The sequence below is a fragment of the Convolutriloba macropyga genome, chromosome 11, assembly GCF_964194025.1.
Source record: "Convolutriloba macropyga chromosome 11, txConMacr16.3, whole genome shotgun sequence".
Taxonomy (NCBI): domain Eukaryota; kingdom Metazoa; phylum Xenacoelomorpha; order Acoela; family Convolutidae; genus Convolutriloba; species Convolutriloba macropyga.
The window spans coordinates 39,567,886-39,587,623 of NC_134478.1; the positions used below are offsets into that span (position 1 = coordinate 39,567,886).

Here is a 19,738-nt window from a genome sequence, read left to right on the forward strand (position 1 = left end):
GTCGACATGCGCAAATAAGGAAATTCCCCAAATACTAACTTACTATTATATATTGAGCAGATTACATCTGACACATTCAAACGTACGCAACGAAGAATGGAACATTTTGTCATATACTATTCACCGTTCATAAAATACAAATGGGTTGTCGAGCTTGAACTATAAAAACAAAAAACTAAACATTACGGGCGACTACCGGGACAAAAAATTTGAGTAAATTTACTCGCTTTTATTACCAGATTTCACTTTCCCTATGTTAACACATTGTGCGTTGAAAACACATGCACGAACTTCATGGACGAAAAGTCGGTGCCCTATATGGAAACTCAGGTCGGCGTTTTTCACTTTTAAACTGGAAGTTGAAAGGTGAAAACTGATTTTCACCGCAAAATATTTTTGATGGAAGCCCGTTCCACAACTAATTGTGCGGCAGATTTACTGCAGTATAACCCTTCATTTTAGCAAGGTTAAAATAATAAATCGTAAAAACGAGCGGCAAAAGGATGAAAAATGATTAATATTTTGTGAAATGCACTTACAGCCGAACGTAACTATTTTTCACATTTTTCACAAAGTTTCAACTTTGCGCATTCAACGGAAGTCGGCACCTGAAGCGCCAGTCACTCTTTTTGGAACTAGTTTTTTTTCGGTACCTGTAGACGCCCATAATGAGAACAAGGAAAGCTTTGAAATAAACATTGATTCTACGACTGTCTTATAAAATATGGATTCCACAACACAATGAAAATGATACTAAAGTTTGTCCGCGCTATTACTTATTTAAAACACTATTGCTCAAAAATGAGAATGGTTTTCTTGAAAAAGTCAACATCTACTTTCGCATTTTGAAAAACGATAAAAGGTACAAGAATGAAGCTAATTTATTCTAGAATTCAAATTCATTATATCAAAGTTGGAATTTAATTGAAAATTCGGAAAACTTTTGACAAATTTTGATTTTCTGATTCTAATATTAGTAATAATGTTTTTAGGTAACAAAAATTTTTTCGGTGGCAACTTCTTAACTCCTCTTGTTCGTCCATAATCACTGAGAATCAATAGGAATTTGTAGGTAAGAACTCACAATGAGAAAATTTGTTATTGTTTGTTGCTTATTTCTATTAGTGCGTGGTTTCCAAATTATTTTAACAAATGGAATTTGTTCAGGTGAAATAATTCATTTTTTGTCTGTTTACATGTGTCTACAGATAGTGATCTACTGACAATTAATTGTTGATAGGTGTGGTCCATTAACAACTCTTTTTCTATTAAATTAAATTTTGACTGATTTTTTTTATTGTGTCTCGATGTCTCTCTGCAGGTATATCTCTAAAACTTTAAAATATGGCAACATGGAAATTATGGAAATATAAAATAAGATTTAAACTACGGCTTTTGATTTCTAGGTGAGTTAGTAATCTTTTTCTGCATCTGCACTTTTAGCTTTTTTATCGCTTTTTCTCTCTCTATTTGGATGAGTGTTTTCGGAGTGTGAAGTAATGTCATTCCTATATGTATTTTTCCAGGTGGTGTATTACTGTATCATTCTCAACCAACAATTCAAAAAAATAATAACATGGTAGTTAAATATATCTATGCCCTATATAAAAAAAGTTTAAACCACTTTCACATTATCAAAAGCTCGCATTAAATTAGACACAATTGCCAATTATGGATACATTAATTGCGGATTCTAGATCAGTGTGGACTAGAGTGACGCTCTTTGCAAAATTTAGATACCTAAATTTTTTTTAGAAATCTTTATGAAGCGCACAAAAAGTCTATAAAGCTTGTATCTCAATTCCGCGGTTAAAATTTGAACCCTCTTTCGAACACGGGTGGTACAATTTCTTCAGTGTTGCCCGAATTTGCTAAATTATGTTTTTAAATTTTCAAGGCATTAACTTAGGAATAACAAACAAGAGATATGTAAATCGGCCAGAGTTGCACGTGCCGATTTGGGTATACGTCTCTGGCGTTATGATGAATAGTCGGGACCAGTGTTCACGATAGTAAATAGAAAATCATTGCTTCAACAGAACTGACAGGACTTGAAGTTTTTCTCATAAATTCGTAAATTTTTGTCGTCAGGCCATTGTGTTATTTATTCATACATTGACTGTTAGAAGCAATCTAGAATCTAATTTTCAATCAAATGACGTTTCAGAAAAATAGCAAGTCTTTTAAAAAAGAGCGCAATTTCTCCGAACAAAATTTAACACGCTTTATTAAAAACTAGTTTTTAAGTCTTCTCTGTTCATCGGCTGTGCTTTTCGAGAAGGTTCACATTTCAGCATTTATTAAGGTCATTTTCAGATCATAGATCAAATCACAGTTTCAGCGAAAACATCCAATTTCTTTTGAAAACGAGAAAAAAACAATTCGAAAACTGATTGTTCCTCAGTTTTGAAAATATTTTTAAATCACACTTTTCCCAACTTTCTTTGCAACCCTAAAGTTTACTTTTTTGATTTTTTTCTCCTTTCGATCTCAGTTTAATTCTAAAATTGTCAAATTTCGCACTGCTGGATCTGTTTTGCTACAGAAAATCGTTTGGTTATATATTGGTTGTTTTTTATGTTTTGTTCAAACTCTTGGGATTTGCAGTTTTCCGTTTAGGGGGTTTTTAGTCTTTTTAATTTTTTTCATTCTCTATTTCGTGTATTGTTTTCTGCTGAAGTCTCAAAGAACATTCTGAACTCTATCTAGTTATCAGCCTTCCATGGGTGCTGAACAAAGGTACGAAAATCTTTATTTGTTTTTTTTTTCATTTGCAGATGTTTAGTTAGTGAGTTTTTCTGGAATCCGGCCTGTAAAATGTGTCGCAAGTTCCAGAAATCAAGTTTTCTACTTTTTGAGTGAATCCATTAGGATTTTTTTTCCAATTACTATTGTTTCAAACAAAATTCATCTCGAAAATTTTTCGGTAAACTGTTTTAGAGTGAAATGATGAATGAAGCTCCAGTTTCCCATTTGCATAAGATTGCGAGCCCTTTTCCATCTATTAGTTCTTAAAAACTACATTTTAGCGCAATTCGTATAAATTTTAAACCAAGATATGGAAACTGCACTAACTTTTGAATTTAAATTTATATTTATTGTGCGTTGCATTTTAAGAAATGACTGAGTATTTATACCAGAAGCGTCTGATTGTTTCTGCGCAAATGTACAATCATTTTTACAAACTGGGGCGTGAAATTAAGATCCACGATTGAAGAAATAAGTTCACATCTATTTCGTCTCACTTCCTAAAATAAGCCATTATTTATGCCAACGATATTTTGATTAATCAGTTAAATTTATATGCTTGAGGGCTCACGTTAAGACTCAAAAGTAAGCAATCTGGCTGTAACCAATCATGCCTTTATTTTAACTCCGACAACTAGCTGTTACGTAATGTGACAAAAAAACTGTTGCGTAATATGGCAAATTTTTATTCGTTTACAAACAGCAAATATCACTAGGTAATGTTGCAAAACTTTGGAAATGTATGCTGAAACGCCGCCCTCTCGAAAAAGTTTAAGAAACTAGTAAAGCAAAAAAACTGCTGACTTCCGTCAGCAAAACTCTTTAATGCGAGTTCGCTCATATTCATTTGATTCATTTTGTTTGATGGCCAACATGATGCTCTACTTTTGTCAGTTTCAAGAACAATCAACTTTTTCCAATTGAGCTGTGCTTTTAGCAAGTATATAGTCCAACAAAAGTGCAGAAACGATTCTCCAAATTAGCGTAGTAAGACGAGAACGCAAACGCAAAAATTTGATCAGAGTCCAGATAATTTAATATCCAGGCTTATAAATCAAAATCTTCGGTCCGTAAGATACAAAGACAACACAACAAAGTTTGCGGTGAAAGAAAGAGAAAACGAAGCAGAAAAAGTGACACATATGTGGCATATTGATACGCCCAGTGGACACAGAAACAATGCAAGATTTTTCTTGTGCTACGAGAGCTTTTTGATTAACCTATTTACAGTAAAAGAGGAAAATTAAAGTTTTCACAGTAAAAAGAAAACAAATAAGAGGACATGAGTAGTTTTCAGTTTTTAGAACGAATACAATAACACAATGAAGTTTGGCTGAGGCAAAAACTTTTCTTAATTCTTTCAATCAAATTGTATTATTAGTGTTAGCATTACTTATTCCAACGTAAAGGGTAGTTGTAGTGGGAGTCAAGTACCAATTTCTGGGTCATTCTAATTATAGCCCCCAATGAAGATATAGCCCCCCATTATGGTATAATTACCATGATTGGGGGGCTATAGGTTATCTGACCACTAAGCTTGAGGGGGGGCTATAATGGGAAAGACCCCAAGTTATCGCTAAACGCGTAAAATGTAGCAGAGCAAATAATAGCGGTGATATAGTCATCTCAAAGGATCTGAAAATGTACTAAAGTAATTGCTATCACAATACCATTCAGCTCGATCGTTAAATTTAAGTTGTTCACTGAGGTAAGTTTTACCTCCGACTAAACAGTCAAGTATTCAGATATGTTCACACTCCCCACTTTTTTTGCCAATATCAATTTCATTCTTTTATCAGTTAATCTTAATTTCAGTTGCTTGTCAATCTCTCCTGTTTTAGACTGTTTTACTCGTTGTTGATTTAGGTCTATTCCAGGAGTTTTGGATTCTGTTGATAGAAGCGTTTGCTTTTTGATTTGAAACAGTATATACTGCTGTTCCCGATATTTTCAACTGGTTTTGCATACCCATCTCAATGTTTATTGCCAGTTCCAACGTTTTTTTGGCCGTCATCGTTTCTTTCATTAATTCTCTTTCTTTTTCTCCTTCTTGCATATTGGCGATAAATACGTCTGTAATTATGGATTCCTCCTGACTGCCAAGGTCACAGTTCAGGGATAGTTCTCGAAAGCATCTCTAAAGCTTCTCTATTGGCTCCCCTTGAAGTTGCATTCGTGTTAGGAATGTATAAATGTCAAATGTTAAATGCCTTTGTTTAGTGAAGACATTGTCCGGTCTATCCCAGAGATCCTTTGTCGAAATCTGATCAATCTGTACCGTTGGTTCTTGAGAACCAAAAATCCGTCGAGCCGCCGTGCCAAGACTGGGGAATGTAAGTGAGACAGCTTTGTTATCACAAAAATTCCACGGTCTATCGCCACACAACATTCCTGCTGCCTCGATTTTCTGGCATTTGTTAAGCCAAGCTTTTTTGAATTGTTCATTACAAATTCTACGATCTCTCTCACTTTGGGCCGTGCTGTTCTCCACATCTTCTTCATAAATTGGTTTGGGGGGAAAGTAACTTTGTCCGGTGGTGCTTCTCGTAGTATATCAATCGAAAAGCCTTCTTTTGCGAGTTTTGCCAACTTCAGGATTATTCTCCATCGTTCCCATCTCAATGGGGGTTCTGGTGTTGGTCGTTCCAAAAATGGTTCTATCGCCAGAAGGGCTCGTTCTTTTGGGGCTGACTGCGTCATGTGATACCTTATACTGTAAATTTATGCAGTTGAGCGGCAACTGCTTGTCTACTTTTGTAATGTTGGATTCGAGGTGCAAATCCACTGTAATTTCCGTAGCTTGAGTTTTCAGCTTTCAGATGTACTGAGCAAGAGTGATGCAAGTGTAACTCTATTCTAGCGATGTGGAATGCTGACTCAATTTCACAACAAACTCTTCTCAGTAAATTTATGAAATAACTGTAAATGTATGCATCTGAGTGGCGAATGCTTGTCTAATTTGTAATGTTGGATTCGAGGTGCAAATCCACGGTAATTTACGTAGCTTGAGTTTACAGCTTTCAAATTTACTGAGCAAGAGTGTTACAAGTGAAAAGATTGTGGTGGAATTGAGTCGGTATTTCAATTCGCTAGAAATAGAGATACACTTTTGATATACTTTTGATGTTATGTTAGCCTAAATTAAAGCAAACCTTATGTTAAAGTTAGTGAATTTTTCATTTTTCAAAACAACTTCATTCGTGTCATATTTGCTATTTAAACTTTTCAGTTTCGTTAATTTAGTCTCTCTCTATTACTGTTCGTTTACATTTACATTTAATCAATTTGGAAGCCATGGCGTTTCCAATATCTTATGTTGTTGTTTCAAACTTAAAACTATTGTGAACAATCGTAACAGTAAATTATTATCTATACTAACCAGTAAATATGTTACTTATATTTAAAGTTTGATAACTCGCAGTATTCAAATTTTTGTCAAAGTCGCGGATATGTGATTAAGTTATATCAAAGGATCTGAAAATGTACTAAATTAATTGCTATTATAATATCATTCAGCTGGATTGTTGACTCTTAAGTTATTCACTGAGGCAAGTTTTACCTCCGACTAAACAGTCAAGTATTCAGATATGTTTACGCTCCCCACTTTTGTTGCTAATAGCAATTTCATTCTCTTATCAGTTAATCTTAATTTCAGTTGCTTGTCAATCTCTCCTGTTTTGGGTTGTGGTGGAAATATTTTGTGGTGGAAATGAGTCGGTATTTCACATCGCTAGAAATAGAGTTACACTTGTAACATTCTTTCTCAGTAAAATTGAAAGCTGTAATATCAAGCTACGAAAATTACAGTGGATTCGCACCTCGAATCCAACGTTACAAAAATAGACAAGCATTCGCCGCTCAACTGCATACGTTTACAGTATAAGGTATCACATGACGCAGTCAGCCTCAAAAGAACGAGCCCTTCTGGCGATAGAACCATTTTTGGAACGACCAACACCAGAACCACCATTGAGATAGGAACGATGGAGAATAATCCTGAAGTTGGCAAAACTCGCAAAAGAAGGCTTTTCGATTGATATACTACAAGAAGCACCACCGGATAAAGTCACTTTCCCCCCAAACCAATTTATGAAGAAGATGTGGACAACAGCACGGCCCAAAGTGAGAGAGATCGTAGAATTTGTAATGAACAATTCAAAAAAGCTTGGCTTAACAAATGCCAGAAAATCGAGGCAGCAGGAATGTTGTGTGGCGATAGACCGTGGAATTTTTGTGATAACAAAGCTGTCTCACTTACATTCCCCAGTTTTGGCACGGCGGCTCGACGGATTTTTGGTTCTCAAGAACCAACGGTACAGATTGATCAGATTTCGACAAAGGATCTCTGGGATAGACCGGACAATGTCTTCACTAAACAAAGGCATTTAACATTTGACATTTATACATTCCTAACACGAATGCAACTTCAAGGGGAGCCATTAGAGAAGTTTTAGAGATGCTTTCGAGAACTATCCCTGAACTGTGACATTGGCAGTCAGGAAGAATCCATAATTCGAGACGTATTTATCGCCAATATGCAAGAAGGAGAAAAACAAAGAGAATTACTGAAAGAAACGATGACGGCCAAAAAAACGTTGGAACTGGCAATAAAAATTGAGATAAGTATGCAAAACCAGTTGAAAATATCGGGAACAGCAGTATATACTGTTTGAAATCAAAAAGCAAACACTTCTATCAACAGAATCCAAAACTCCGGGAATAGACCTAAATCAACAACGAGTAATTTGCCCTAATTATGGGTACGCTGGGTCAAAAGACATCGCCAGAACTGCCCAGCACGTGGAAAGAACTGCAAAAATTGTGGAATCACAAACCACTTTGCAAAAGTCTGTCGAGAATTGAAGGTTCAAAAGAAGCCAAAACCACGTGTCAACAATGTCGATGACACCTCTTCTGGAGCTGGTACCATTGGCACATCTGCAACGATGGGGGAACAAGTGAATCAAATCGCTGCAATGATGCAAAAACATAGTATATGTGAAGCTACTTAGGACTCTGACTATGACGACTTCGACGACAACTGCCTAGCTGTTATCTCTGACAGTGACAGTATCAGGGAAGTGGAGCCGGTAAACATGCATACTCATTCGGAAAAACTGAAACAAAAGCATTAAAGGATTCGGGGAGCGTTTGCACTATTATAAATAGAAGCCTAGCAAACGTCGTAGTGCTGAATAGTAAAGAAAGCTACTGGATACAGTCAACGGAATTCCACGACCTGAAAACATTCGCCAATGAATCAATCAAGACTATTGCTGTAATCAATACTGCTGTGCATTAATTGGGCAGCTACAAATGTCAACGTTACGGTTGTCGAAGACGGTCAGAGACCTATAATTGGCCGCGATTTGTTTCCACAACTTGGACTTTCATTAACGCAATCTAAACAAGTATTACACATCAATGAAAGTCAGTGTTTAATCAAGACACAATTATTTCTTGACTTTCCAGGTCTCATCTCTAGAATCAGTAAATCACTAAAACACACAGTTAAATCTACATTTCACAAACATTTCACACTGACACAACAAAAAGGACGACAAGTTTATATAAATCTCAAACCTTTTGTAAAAGCTGAACTTAAAAAATTGTTTGATGAAAAACACAAAATTAAAAAGTTGGCTGAATAAACATTTCATATATTCAAACGTTATAACCGTTAACAGGGAAAAAGCTGTTAAACTAGCACTAAATTCCAAAACACTGAATAAATAAGTACATAAAAATAAATATCAAATGCCTAATATTGACAATTTAATTGAAACAAAACAACAACATTTAAATACAAGTGCACCAAACGAAACAGCATACGTTTCAACACTGGATTTGAAGTACGCATACAGTCAATTAAATTTAGACCCGGAAACCACCCGCCATTGCAACTTGAATATAGTTAGTGGTGAAGACACAGGCACATATCGTTTCATTACTAGATTTTAAGGGTAAACCGTCATGCCGGCAGCGTTCCAAAAAGTAATGGATTATACTCTATTTGGACTCGTGTTAGTCGAGGATCAAAAGAAGATCACTTAAAGTTAGTCTACAGCTGTCTTAAAAAATAGATGAAGATAACTTGAGAATAAATCAACCTAAGTGTAACTTCAGTAAAACAGAAACAGAATGGTTGTGTTACAAATTTACTCAGTCTGGAATCGCACAACTTGAGACTAAAACATCGGCTATATTAAACTTAACATCACCTAAAAATTTAAAGCAGTTGCGATCATTTTTAGGATCCGTGCACAACTTAGGTAAATTCATACCTAATTTATCGCAACTTTGTCATCCACTCCGCCCACTTATTATAACGAACACTAAATTCATTTGGACTAATGAACTTGAATGTCATTTTCAACAAATAAAAGAAAAGGTAGCAAACGCTACAGAAAACACACATTATAATCCCCACTTAGAAACCCGAATCAAAAGCGATGCTTTTATAGCTGGATTAGGGGCTGCATTAGAACAGCGTTCACCAACAGGTTGGCATACAGTTGCATTTGCGTCTCGATTCCTTAATTCAAATGACGAACGCTAGTGTTAACGAACTAGAAGTGTTAGAAGTGGTGTGGACTGTTTATTAGTTTAAATATCTCTTTGGTAAATCATTCAACGGTGATACAACGGCGAAAACAGCAAAACGGTATCCCGCTTCAAACTTCATACGAAATTCTCCGAACCGACACAACGAATTGAAACATCCTTGGAATTGAAACTGGCTAATAATGTGTCCAAAAGATCGAAACGCGATCTTCGAGGTTTATGGGACACGTTGGCTCCTGGGAGTACGGTGGTACGTACTTCACCAACAACTACAGTAATCAAAGAACCAGGCGTTCCCGAGGTGAAAGTACGCAACAGTGACATAGCAAAAACCGGTACGAAGGACGAACCCAAAACAGAGCTTCGGCAATACACACAAAGACGTCCTCTCCCATACGATAAGACCACGGAGGAGAAGGTTGCTTTCCACTCAAAAGAGTTGAAAAAGAAGTACAGGGACAACATCAAGATCCGTAATCGACTGGCGGACAATAATTCGGGAGTCTCATCAGCGAACTGCAATATCTTAAAAGCCATGACCACGAGGAAACCATCTAAGCCTCAAACCTTCACAAGCCGCAGCCGAAAACCGTCTGCAACCCCAAACACCTCAGCCGCATCGTCTACTTCCAGCCCCACGACTTCGAAAGGCAAAAGAAACCGTACAGCTCCGCAATATTATGGATTCGAAAGCTCAGTCTGTTCCGGGAGCGATCAAGAGTCAATTCCGATGCCCAAACGAGCTTGTACTACTAACTCTGTCATCGAGACAGTAATCCAAGAGGAAGCTTCAAAACCGCTATTGATAGCAACTTCCTTTTAGCATCCAGTAGTTCGTTCTCCGGATACACGAATCCGACCACTCACAAATACAGCGTCAGATCAGGAATATGAATATGCTGATTACAAACGAGAGGTCAGTATGAGCGTGTTTGACGCTGAGAATAATCAAATTTAAAACACTTACCAAACAATTCAATTAAATTTGTTCAATTAATTTCAATTCCCTGCAATTTTAACCTATTTGTCAGTGCTTAAAATTTTCACTTGTTTGTAATACTTTTGATGTTATGTTAGCCTAAATTAAAGCAAACCTTATGTTAAAGTTAGTGAATTTTTCATTTTTCAAAACAACTTCATTCGTGTCACATTTGCTATTTAAACTTTTCAGTTTCTTTAATTTAGTCTCTCTCTATTACTGTTCGTTTACATTTACGTTTAATCAATTTGAAAGCCATGGCGTTTCCAATATCTTATGTTGTTGTTTCAAACTTAAAACTATTGTGAACAATCGTAACAGTAAATTATTATCTATACTAACCAGTAAATATATTACTTATATTTAAAGTTTGATAACTCGCAGTATTCAAATTTTCGTCAAAGTCGCGGATACGTGATAAAGTTATATCAAAGGATCTGAAAATGTACTAAATTAATTGCTATTATAATATCATTCAGCTCGATTGTTGACTCTTAAGTTATTCACTGAGGCAAGCTTTACCTCCGACTAAACAGTCAAGTATTCAGATATGTTTACGCTCCCCACTTTTGTTGCTAATAGCAATTTCATTCTCCTATCAAATAATCTTAATTTCAGTTGCTTGTCAATCTCTCCTGTTTTGGATTGAGAATATTTTGTGGTGGAAATGAGTCGGTATTTCACATCGCTAGAAATAGAGTTACACTTGTAACATTCTTTCTCAGTAAAATTGAAAGCTGTAAACTCAAGCTACGTAATTTACAGTGGATTCGCACCTCGAATCCAGCATTACAATTGTATACAAGCAATCACCACTCAACTGCATACCTTTACATTTTAAGGTATCACAATAGCAAAATAGTATAAAAGGCTTTTTTCAACACAATCCGGGTAGTTTGCAATCCAATTTAATTACATTGAAACTAGCGCAGGCGTTTAAAATATTTTTACAACGAATGCACACTAAAAATTAGAACCACCTTCTGCAGAGTGGTAAAATTCTTCCAACTTCTTTGGTGTCACGACCAAACAGTGTGAATTTTTTATTTGAAAATTATAATCATTCGAACAAAAAAGTAGAAACAAAAAAGGAAGTCCAAAAAACGAGTGAGCTAGCAAAACAGTTTAGACAAAGCCGAGTTATAATAATAATTGGCGAAATTAGTTTCCATCAGACAGCCAACACTTCTTCAAGCTGATGAAGTTTTCACAAAGCCAAACAAAAATATTTTAGCGCGACGATATTCATAATTAAGCGTGTCATCGCTTATCGACAGTTCCGAACGCGTAGAGCGCATCTGGCTATGCGCTTTCCCGCAAATTACCAAATTGTTCAGAGTTCTTAGATATTCAACCATTAATTGGACTTTTTTGAGGAAACCAAACTGATGCCTCGCTTGAACTCGCCGTGCAATATTTTTGAACTGGAGCAAGAAGTTCAGTAGTCGTTTTGTATCGGAAGACGACTGTTAAAAATTGCAACAGACAAACTGACCAAGCATTGCACACTCGACAACAGGACTATATTTTGCAGAGCTAAAGTACTCCCAATCTTTTATATTTAAGAACTTTTCTTCATTTAAAATTTTTATTGAGGAAAAATTTAAATAAAAATTTATATAAAAGTTTTCTTATCATCTTTCATCACCTTGGGCGAACAATGGATTCAAATGCATTCATGAAACTAGTTCACATTTTCATATCGTTTTGATCTACAATTCTTTTTAAAACTTTAGCACGTTTGTTCTATTCCATGACTGATAGCTTTCCAAATTTTCCATATTTCGTTTTTGTACCTTAACTCAGCACTTTTAAAACCTAGAAAGTTTTTTGCTCCGTCTCTACTTGTGAGGTAGAACTATATACTCAACTGGATTTTTCTGTTCCAACAATTTTGGTTGATCGATAAATTCTTCGTAGAGAAATGTGAACTGTATCAATAAAAGGCTGGTCTTAGGATTGACAGGTAGAATTGCCTTCCCATCGAAGCAGAACTTTGCGCATTTTTTAAATTCGGTTGAAAGCTATTGAACTTAATGGTTTTGAAACGACGGGTTTTCTCAAAAGTTTCGTGTTTTTTGATTCTTTATGTAGTCATAAAACCTTTTCTAATGGCTGAGAGTTCTCATGAATTTCTAATTGAGGATTGAATCACTTCATTCAATGCAGTCAGTAAATAGCTTAAGGTCTTAAAGTAACTTAATGATGTTTTCAATTTTTTTGAAAAGTTTTTCAGTTTTTGTTATTCTCTTTGTCAACTTGTTACTTTTTCTCATCATTGAGAGGTGGCATCTGCTTCCTTGTAATTCAAACCTAAACATGTTTTTTGATATTATGTCGTAACTTTTATTTTGTTTATGGGACAAAATGAGTTGGATTGAATATTTTGTGAGCGGTCAAAACTTTCTTTTTGTCTTGTTTTAGCAAATTCGCGTAATTTCATATCCCAATGGTTTTCAAATAAGGGCCTGTTGAACATATTTAAACTTGCAGTACATTTTCAACTGAAATAGTATTAATGACAGTTGCAGAAAAAATATTCAGATATCTACTGATTTTCATTAACTACAAAATTTGTGTTTTCGCAAAATGTTTGTAATTTTTTAGTTACTCGGCAGTCTCTTCTTTAGTCCATTTCTACGGCTTAGTCTAACTAAAGACAGGTCCTATTGGTTTCCTAATGACGTTATAGTAATTTTGTCTGGATTTTGTTCGTTAAAAACTACTGGTTGAAGTTATTTAGTTTAGAAAATGTTTTATTTTTCGCCACATTAGTTCTTCTTTTTCTCGATTTATTACCTACTCTCATTAAAGAAAAATCCCATGTTTTGTAATTAAGAAAAAATAACTTTGTTCTGTTAGGGTTTTGTCTGATTGTAATTTGACGTTGTTACTAGGCGCTTTTAAATTTAGATTTCGAGTTTTTGCCGTAAAAATGGTTTTGCGTTTTAGCTTCTTTTGTTGTTTTTTCTCGTAGTTTTAATAATGGTAGATCTCGTGAGCGCTCTAATGATGCATGGCATTATATATTTCGATTAGTAGTTTGGGTGTTCAAGGGCTTCTTTGAACTCAAAGATCAACTTTTGATTAGCTAGCTCATTTGCTTGACAATTAAATCAAAATGTAGATCAGCTCGGGTTAGAAAATCAAGTGCGAACGCGCATTAATGAGCCTCCTTGTTATATCTTGTTGTAGCGCGCCTTCTTGACGGTTACAAATTTTTCTGAACAAAAATTAAAACTCAGTTCTGAAATTTTCTTTCAAAATTTATGCGAATTGGAAAACATGATTAAGTACTCTTCGATATCGAATTCCAAACAGTCCAGCATATAATCTGAATTACAGCCAAAAGAATTTTTACCTGCTCGTCAATTTTCGCTATTAGTGTGTACCCATATTAAACTTCTCTTCTGCAAACTTTTCTCAGTTACCAGTTTGAATGGTTTATTGTCAAATACTACAACGTTGTTTTTTCGTAGTACGGGTACGCCAAAGTCTAATTGCAAAATTTAGTTCTTGTAATACAGTTTTCATGTTAAAAAAACGGATGCCTTTTCAATCGAGTCAAGAACTGTAAATTACCTCACTCCTCATGTGTTCTAATCCAATTTATGCAAAACACCTACATAATATTGGCTTAAAAAGCTGCAGAAATTAAGCGAGAAAATAACTAACAAAAATGAGCCGATAAATCAACATATGACATGCGCAGCTTCTGCATAAAATCATTTTGTTTTTCGGCAAATTCACAGAAAAATTTCATCCGTAATTCCTAGCAGACGATTCAGCGAACCATATCATTTTCATAGCCTGGTCTCTTTTCCTCAGAACAATAATCTTTCGTTTACGTCAGGTATCAATTTTTTGGGCACAAGTTTGATTGTTTTAAGAGAAAAAGGTCACAAACAATTTATTTTGACGCGCAATATTGTAAAGCAGCTCTGAAGTTAAGTTCAAAAAGCACTGCACTACTGCAGATTGATATCAGCAATGCCTTGTGAAATGACCCAGGAAACTAAACAAATATCACAAAACAGATTTTTTAAAAGCTGAAAACTCAATCTGAAGATTTATGTTTTAAATTCTGGTTAGGTGTGGTGATCAGTTTTATCAAGTCAACTGAATTAGATGCCATACTCCTTATCTCTTTGTGTAATGGAAAGAAAAGCACATTGCATCACTCACGCTAATATGAGACCAATTGAATTTATATACTCTTCATTCTCATCAGTTTAGGTGGAACTCTCAAATTAAGCCCCACTTATTTAAAAGGATGAAATGTCATGAAAGATGTGAAAACATAAATCGACTAATGTCGGAAGAATTGCCCTCGAACGACAAGCGAAACAATTTAATTCAGGGGCTGTAGCCTAGATATATTTTTCTTTATGAGTGCAAAAATTTTTGACCACGCCGGGATTCGAACCATGGACCTCCCCACCCTCACCAGAAGCACTGCCCACTCGGATATCAGGCCCTACTTTTTGCTATGCTGCAATGGTTTTCATTTTAGCAACAAGCTATTGAAGAAACGAAAGCGTGATAAAGTCACTTGAGAAGTCAAATAATGTTCTAGAAGAAAAGCGCAAAAACGGTCAAGTCCAAAATTTGCATAAAGAAGACCAACACGTTTACAATAATTGCTACGAACTTCTTTCGAGAGCAATCAAAATTCTTACAAAAACACATAGCACAAAAAGTCCTGATATACAATCCAAAGAATTGAATGAAAAGCTTAAAACTGTATCTGACCAGCAGATCAATTTGAAAATGCCAGCTAAAAAGACCAGCAGTCTCAGAACTTGAAATTTAAATAAAAACTAAACACAAAAAAGTAATTGCTAAAACTCTTGCAGATTTTTTCCTGAAGACTAAAATTTATCCGTTAAAATGCGCCCGTTAACACACACACAAGCCTTGAAAGGAGTTTATTGGCCAATAAAGGTAGAAAAACTGGAGAACAATGACATACTTTTGAAAAAAGAAAAAAGCAAAATTCATTGAAAGTTTCTAAATATCGCACTATATTAATATGTTCAAAACCGTTTTTGCCTCTCAGATCTGTCCAAAAACTCCACTGCAAGACCTAGAAAAGTTAAAACACCCGGCAGATTGCCGGAAAATAGCCGCGATAGACGCTTCAGGCATTCCATGGAATTGAAGCAATTAAAAAAGATAGACAGATTGACCACTAGTCCTTTATTATAGACCATTAGACCTTTTGGGTTAGATCCGGTTTTGGGTTAGATCCGGAGACACAAGCTCTATAAGGAAAAAACCCTAAGGGAGCTTTTTCAAAACTAATATTCGAAACCGTAAACTCAAGACTCTAATACTCAAGAATTAGCGAAAATACGTTTGGCAACGCTTAGATGCACACAATTGATCTTTAACTAGTAAATTGTCATAAAATTTAAAGTTCATGAAGTGATTTCACAAGTCATTTTTCAAGTGATGTAAGTTCCCCCTAACTTCTCCAGTCTAAGTGCTTGAAGGACTAGCAAACGCGGCTAAGGGCCTCTAATGAAAGTCAAGAAAGTCAGGGTAAGACGAAACAAAAATCTGTAAGACGATTAAAAAAATAGGAGCGCAATAATAGCCGTCTGGAATTGCTGACGCGGCTATTACTAACACTTAAAGATCGATAAACTCAAAGATCGTTTTGAAAGCTCAAAGTCATGAAAAGTCATCAAAGTCATGAAAGTCAGGGTAAGACGAAACAAAAATCTGTTAGACGATAAAAAAAATTAGGAGCACAATAATAGCCGTCTGGAATTGCTGACGCGGCTATTAATAACACTTAAAGATCGATAAACTGAAAGATCGTTTTGAAAGCTCAAAGTCATGAAAAGTCATCAAAGTCAATGAAAAGTCAATAATAGCCGTCTGGAATTGCTGACGCGGCTATTAATAACACTTAAAGATCGATAAACTGAAAGATCGTTTTGAAAGCTCAAAGTCATGAAAAGTCATCAAAGTCATGAAAGTCAGGGTAAGACGAAACAAAAATCTGTTAGACCATAAAATAAATTAGGAGCACAATAATAGCCGTCTGGAATTGCTGACGCGGCTATTAATAACACTTAAAGATCGATAAACTGAAAGATCGTTTTGAAAGCTCAAAGTCATGAAAAGTCATCAAAGTCATGAAAGTCAGGGTAAGACAAAACAAAAATCTGTTAGACGATAAAAAAAAATAGGAACGCAATAATAGCCGCCTGGAATTGCTGACGCGGCTATTAATAACACTTAAAGATCGATAAACTCAAAGATCGATTTAAACTAAAAATTTGAACAATTGCAAATTTATTAAAGTGTTGATAAAATTCGTTACATCTTCAATATCTTCTATTCTTTAATGTCTTCAAAACATTTCCATTGTCTTCAGAAACTCCAGTAGCCCAATTCGAAGCCGAAAAACGTCTCACTGGCCTACAAAGATCGATAGACTCAGAACATAACAATATTCAGAAAATTTGAAAAAAATATCACAAAAAAAAACGGAACAATCATGATATTAAAATTCTGAAAACCATTCAATTGCCCACTACTGTCTATTCAGTAGGCTATTTCTACCCTAGATGATGTTGCAAATGACAAAAATTTTTTTAAAAAAATTGAAAATAGCAAATTTCAGAATCATTTCATTGTCTTCAGAAACTATCCAATAACCCAATTCTAATCCTACAAAGCTTCACTCGCCCATAAAGATTGGTAGACTTGGAATATGAATAACTTTCAGAAAACTTAAAATTTCAAATTTTATCACAAAAGCAAAAATTCGTGATATTGACATGTTGAAAACCAAATCAATTCCACTAGAAACTATCCAGTAATGTATTATCAAAACATAGAGATTTCTTGACACCTAGGGCTGAAAAAAAACTGAAAAAATGACAAAAATTTTCTTTAAAAAATTGCCAAAATTGGTGTAAGTTTGCGTTTTTATGTTTGGAGTACCAAAACATATAGCTCTTGAAATGATCACAAAAAGTACTTATGTCATGCAAAAGACCTTTATCAACTATTACAAACCAACAAAAAATTCGAAAAACGCATCTGTTAACTTTGAATTAGGGTCTTCCCAGTAGCTTCACCGCTCTAAGCACTTGAAGGACTCCGACTCCTGAATGCGACTAAGAGCCTCTGATGGAAGTTGATGCCCGCTGAGCTTTACCTGTTTATCTCGTTTTGAAAGCTGTCATGAAAAAAGGTGTGAAAACATCTTACAAAAAAGAGCACCGATACAATCCAATTCTTGGATTGTAAAAAGACAGCACCAAAACAATCCAATTCTCGGATTGTAAAAAAGACAGTGCCCCATTACAATTCAAATTCTTTGAATTGTAAAAAAGAGAGCGCCTAAATAATAGCCGCTGAGAGGCTGACGGCAGCTATTAAAAACTGTCAGAACAAATTTGTGATTGAGGTCTTGTCATGACCCTATTGCTCTAACGATTAGACTCTTAAAATTTAAATTAGCTCTATGAAATATATGGCAACATAGATTTCTAAAACAAGCATTTATACACCATTTTACAACAAATTAAACAATTCGTCCAAGAAAAATAGAGTTTGGATACATCTGTTTCAATTTTTCCCACTGGACAAAAAACAAATCGGCTATATTGAATTTATATAAAATTTTTCCCAATAATGAGAGGCTTTCAGTCCTGCAAATACTCTCCACGAACACAACTGTCACTCGGTTGAGCGTGATTAAGTTGGCCTGAAACACATTACTCTTAGCTGATTGCATAAAATCACAATGTGTATATGAAATGCTCTTGATAAAGTTATTTGATTAAAACAAAGATGCAGATTTTAAATAATGAAAATAATAAGGGTTGGTTACTGTCATGCTTCTTATACTGCAGCAGATCATAATTGCTCACGTGGTGTCAGAAAAGTACCAATGCCAAAATATATCAGCGTGATGTGAACCTTTTACAGCCGCACATAAAATTACCTCCTAAATTATGACAAAAGAAAACAGCTTGTGAAACCAACTGCTAGTTTGAAATTCGATTATTGAATGAAAACATCAAAGGGAAACATAACCGACTAACGTCGGGCGAATTGCTCTCAGACGACCGGCGAGCGGTTGGCTTCGTCAGTAGCAAGACACGGTTTAGTGAGGCTAGCTTTAGATTAATTGAGGGCGCGTAAGGTGAGCGCAGCGGGGGTGCACCGAAGCAGTGGTGCAAAAAAGGATTGAGGGGACTAATGTGGGGGCGGTGGGTGGGTGGAGGTGTGAGATCAATTTCTAAGAACCGCCCTTCACACCATAAGTGTAAGTCTGTTATTAAGAGTTTCTGTTAATCGCATATTTGAATACTAGTGGGCTGAACGGCTCTAAGAGCACTTTATACAAATCGAGCGCTACCTCTTGATCCCGTTTCTGAAGACGAAAGTCAAATGGGTCAGACAAAATTCGGCCAAGCAAAAAATTGCATAAGAGACAAACAGGATTAATAAATTTGCTACAAATTGCTTTTTCTTTTGAGAGCAATTAACAATGATTTCCTAAAAATGCCTGTTAAGTCATTTACGATGAAAAATATTTCTACTATAACTCATTGCTAATGAGGATCAGAGATGATGACATTACGCCACAAGAGAGAGAGAGAGAGAGAGAGAGAGAGAGAGAGAGAGAGAGAGAGAGAGAGAGAGAGAGAGAGAGAGAGAGAGAGAGAGAGAGATAGAGAGAGAGAGATAGAGTGAGAGGGATAAAACGTGAACGAGAAAGAGAAGGAAAGAAACCCTAACCGACAGAGAGAAAGAGATAGGAATAATTTGCATGATGGTATTCGGCTCTCCAATTTCTAGTTCTCTAGCCTCATCAGTAAATAAACCAAATAGAAAAAACTGAAAAAGGCGAAATTAAAAACAAAAGTTTTCAACTTCGCAGCAAAAAAACTTCAGAACCATTTTTTGTCTCCAAAGTTCTGTCAAGTAACCCATCTCCAAGAAATAAAAAGTTTCGTCGGTCATTAAGGATCGTTAAACTCAGAAAAGGACAAAAAATGTTTGACAAAAAATTTCGAAAAAATTGCAAATTTTAACAAAATCTTGCTAAAATTCAAGATGCTAATATCTTAAGAACCATTTCATTGTTTCAAGAGACTATCCAGCTTCCGTGTTTCAAGCCTGAAAGTTTCAATGGCTATTAAAGATCCATACACTTGGAACATTTTCCAAAAATTTGAAAATAAAATTTAAATTGTATCCAAAAAATACTAAAACTGGATTCTTAAAAAATATGATCACCATTCCATAAACTCTAGAAACTATGCAGCCGCTTATTATCAAACCTTGGAGGAGGTCTCAGGGTCCCTGGTGCCGGAAAAAATACAAAAACATGAAGAAATTGCATATAACATATTATCACAACCTAGAGGAAGTTCCGTGTCTCTTGAGGCTAGGGAAACCTAAAAAATTTCTAAA

General features: G+C 35.4%; 2 protein-coding genes across 3 annotated transcripts in view; one reads left to right on the plus strand and one right to left on the minus strand.

Annotated features, from left to right (window-relative positions):
- LOC142349625 (uncharacterized) overlaps positions 1 to 19,738 on the plus strand; it is a 343,675-nt gene that overhangs the window by 111,113 nt on the left and 212,824 nt on the right. The window lies entirely within an intron of this gene.
- LOC142349778 (UDP-N-acetylglucosamine transferase subunit ALG14-like) overlaps positions 1 to 19,738 on the minus strand; it is a 163,451-nt gene that overhangs the window by 71,888 nt on the left and 71,825 nt on the right. The window contains exon 3 of one of the 2 annotated variants that reach the window (XM_075401545.1): positions 17,750 to 18,020. The exons of the other annotated variant lie outside the window; for it this stretch is intronic. Within the exon in view, the coding sequence (XP_075257660.1) occupies positions 17,838 to 18,020 (183 nt within the window). The 3' untranslated portion in view covers positions 17,750 to 17,837. Of the gene's footprint in view, positions 1 to 17,749; positions 18,021 to 19,738 lie in introns of those variants that run through there. 2 annotated transcript variants of the gene reach the window in all.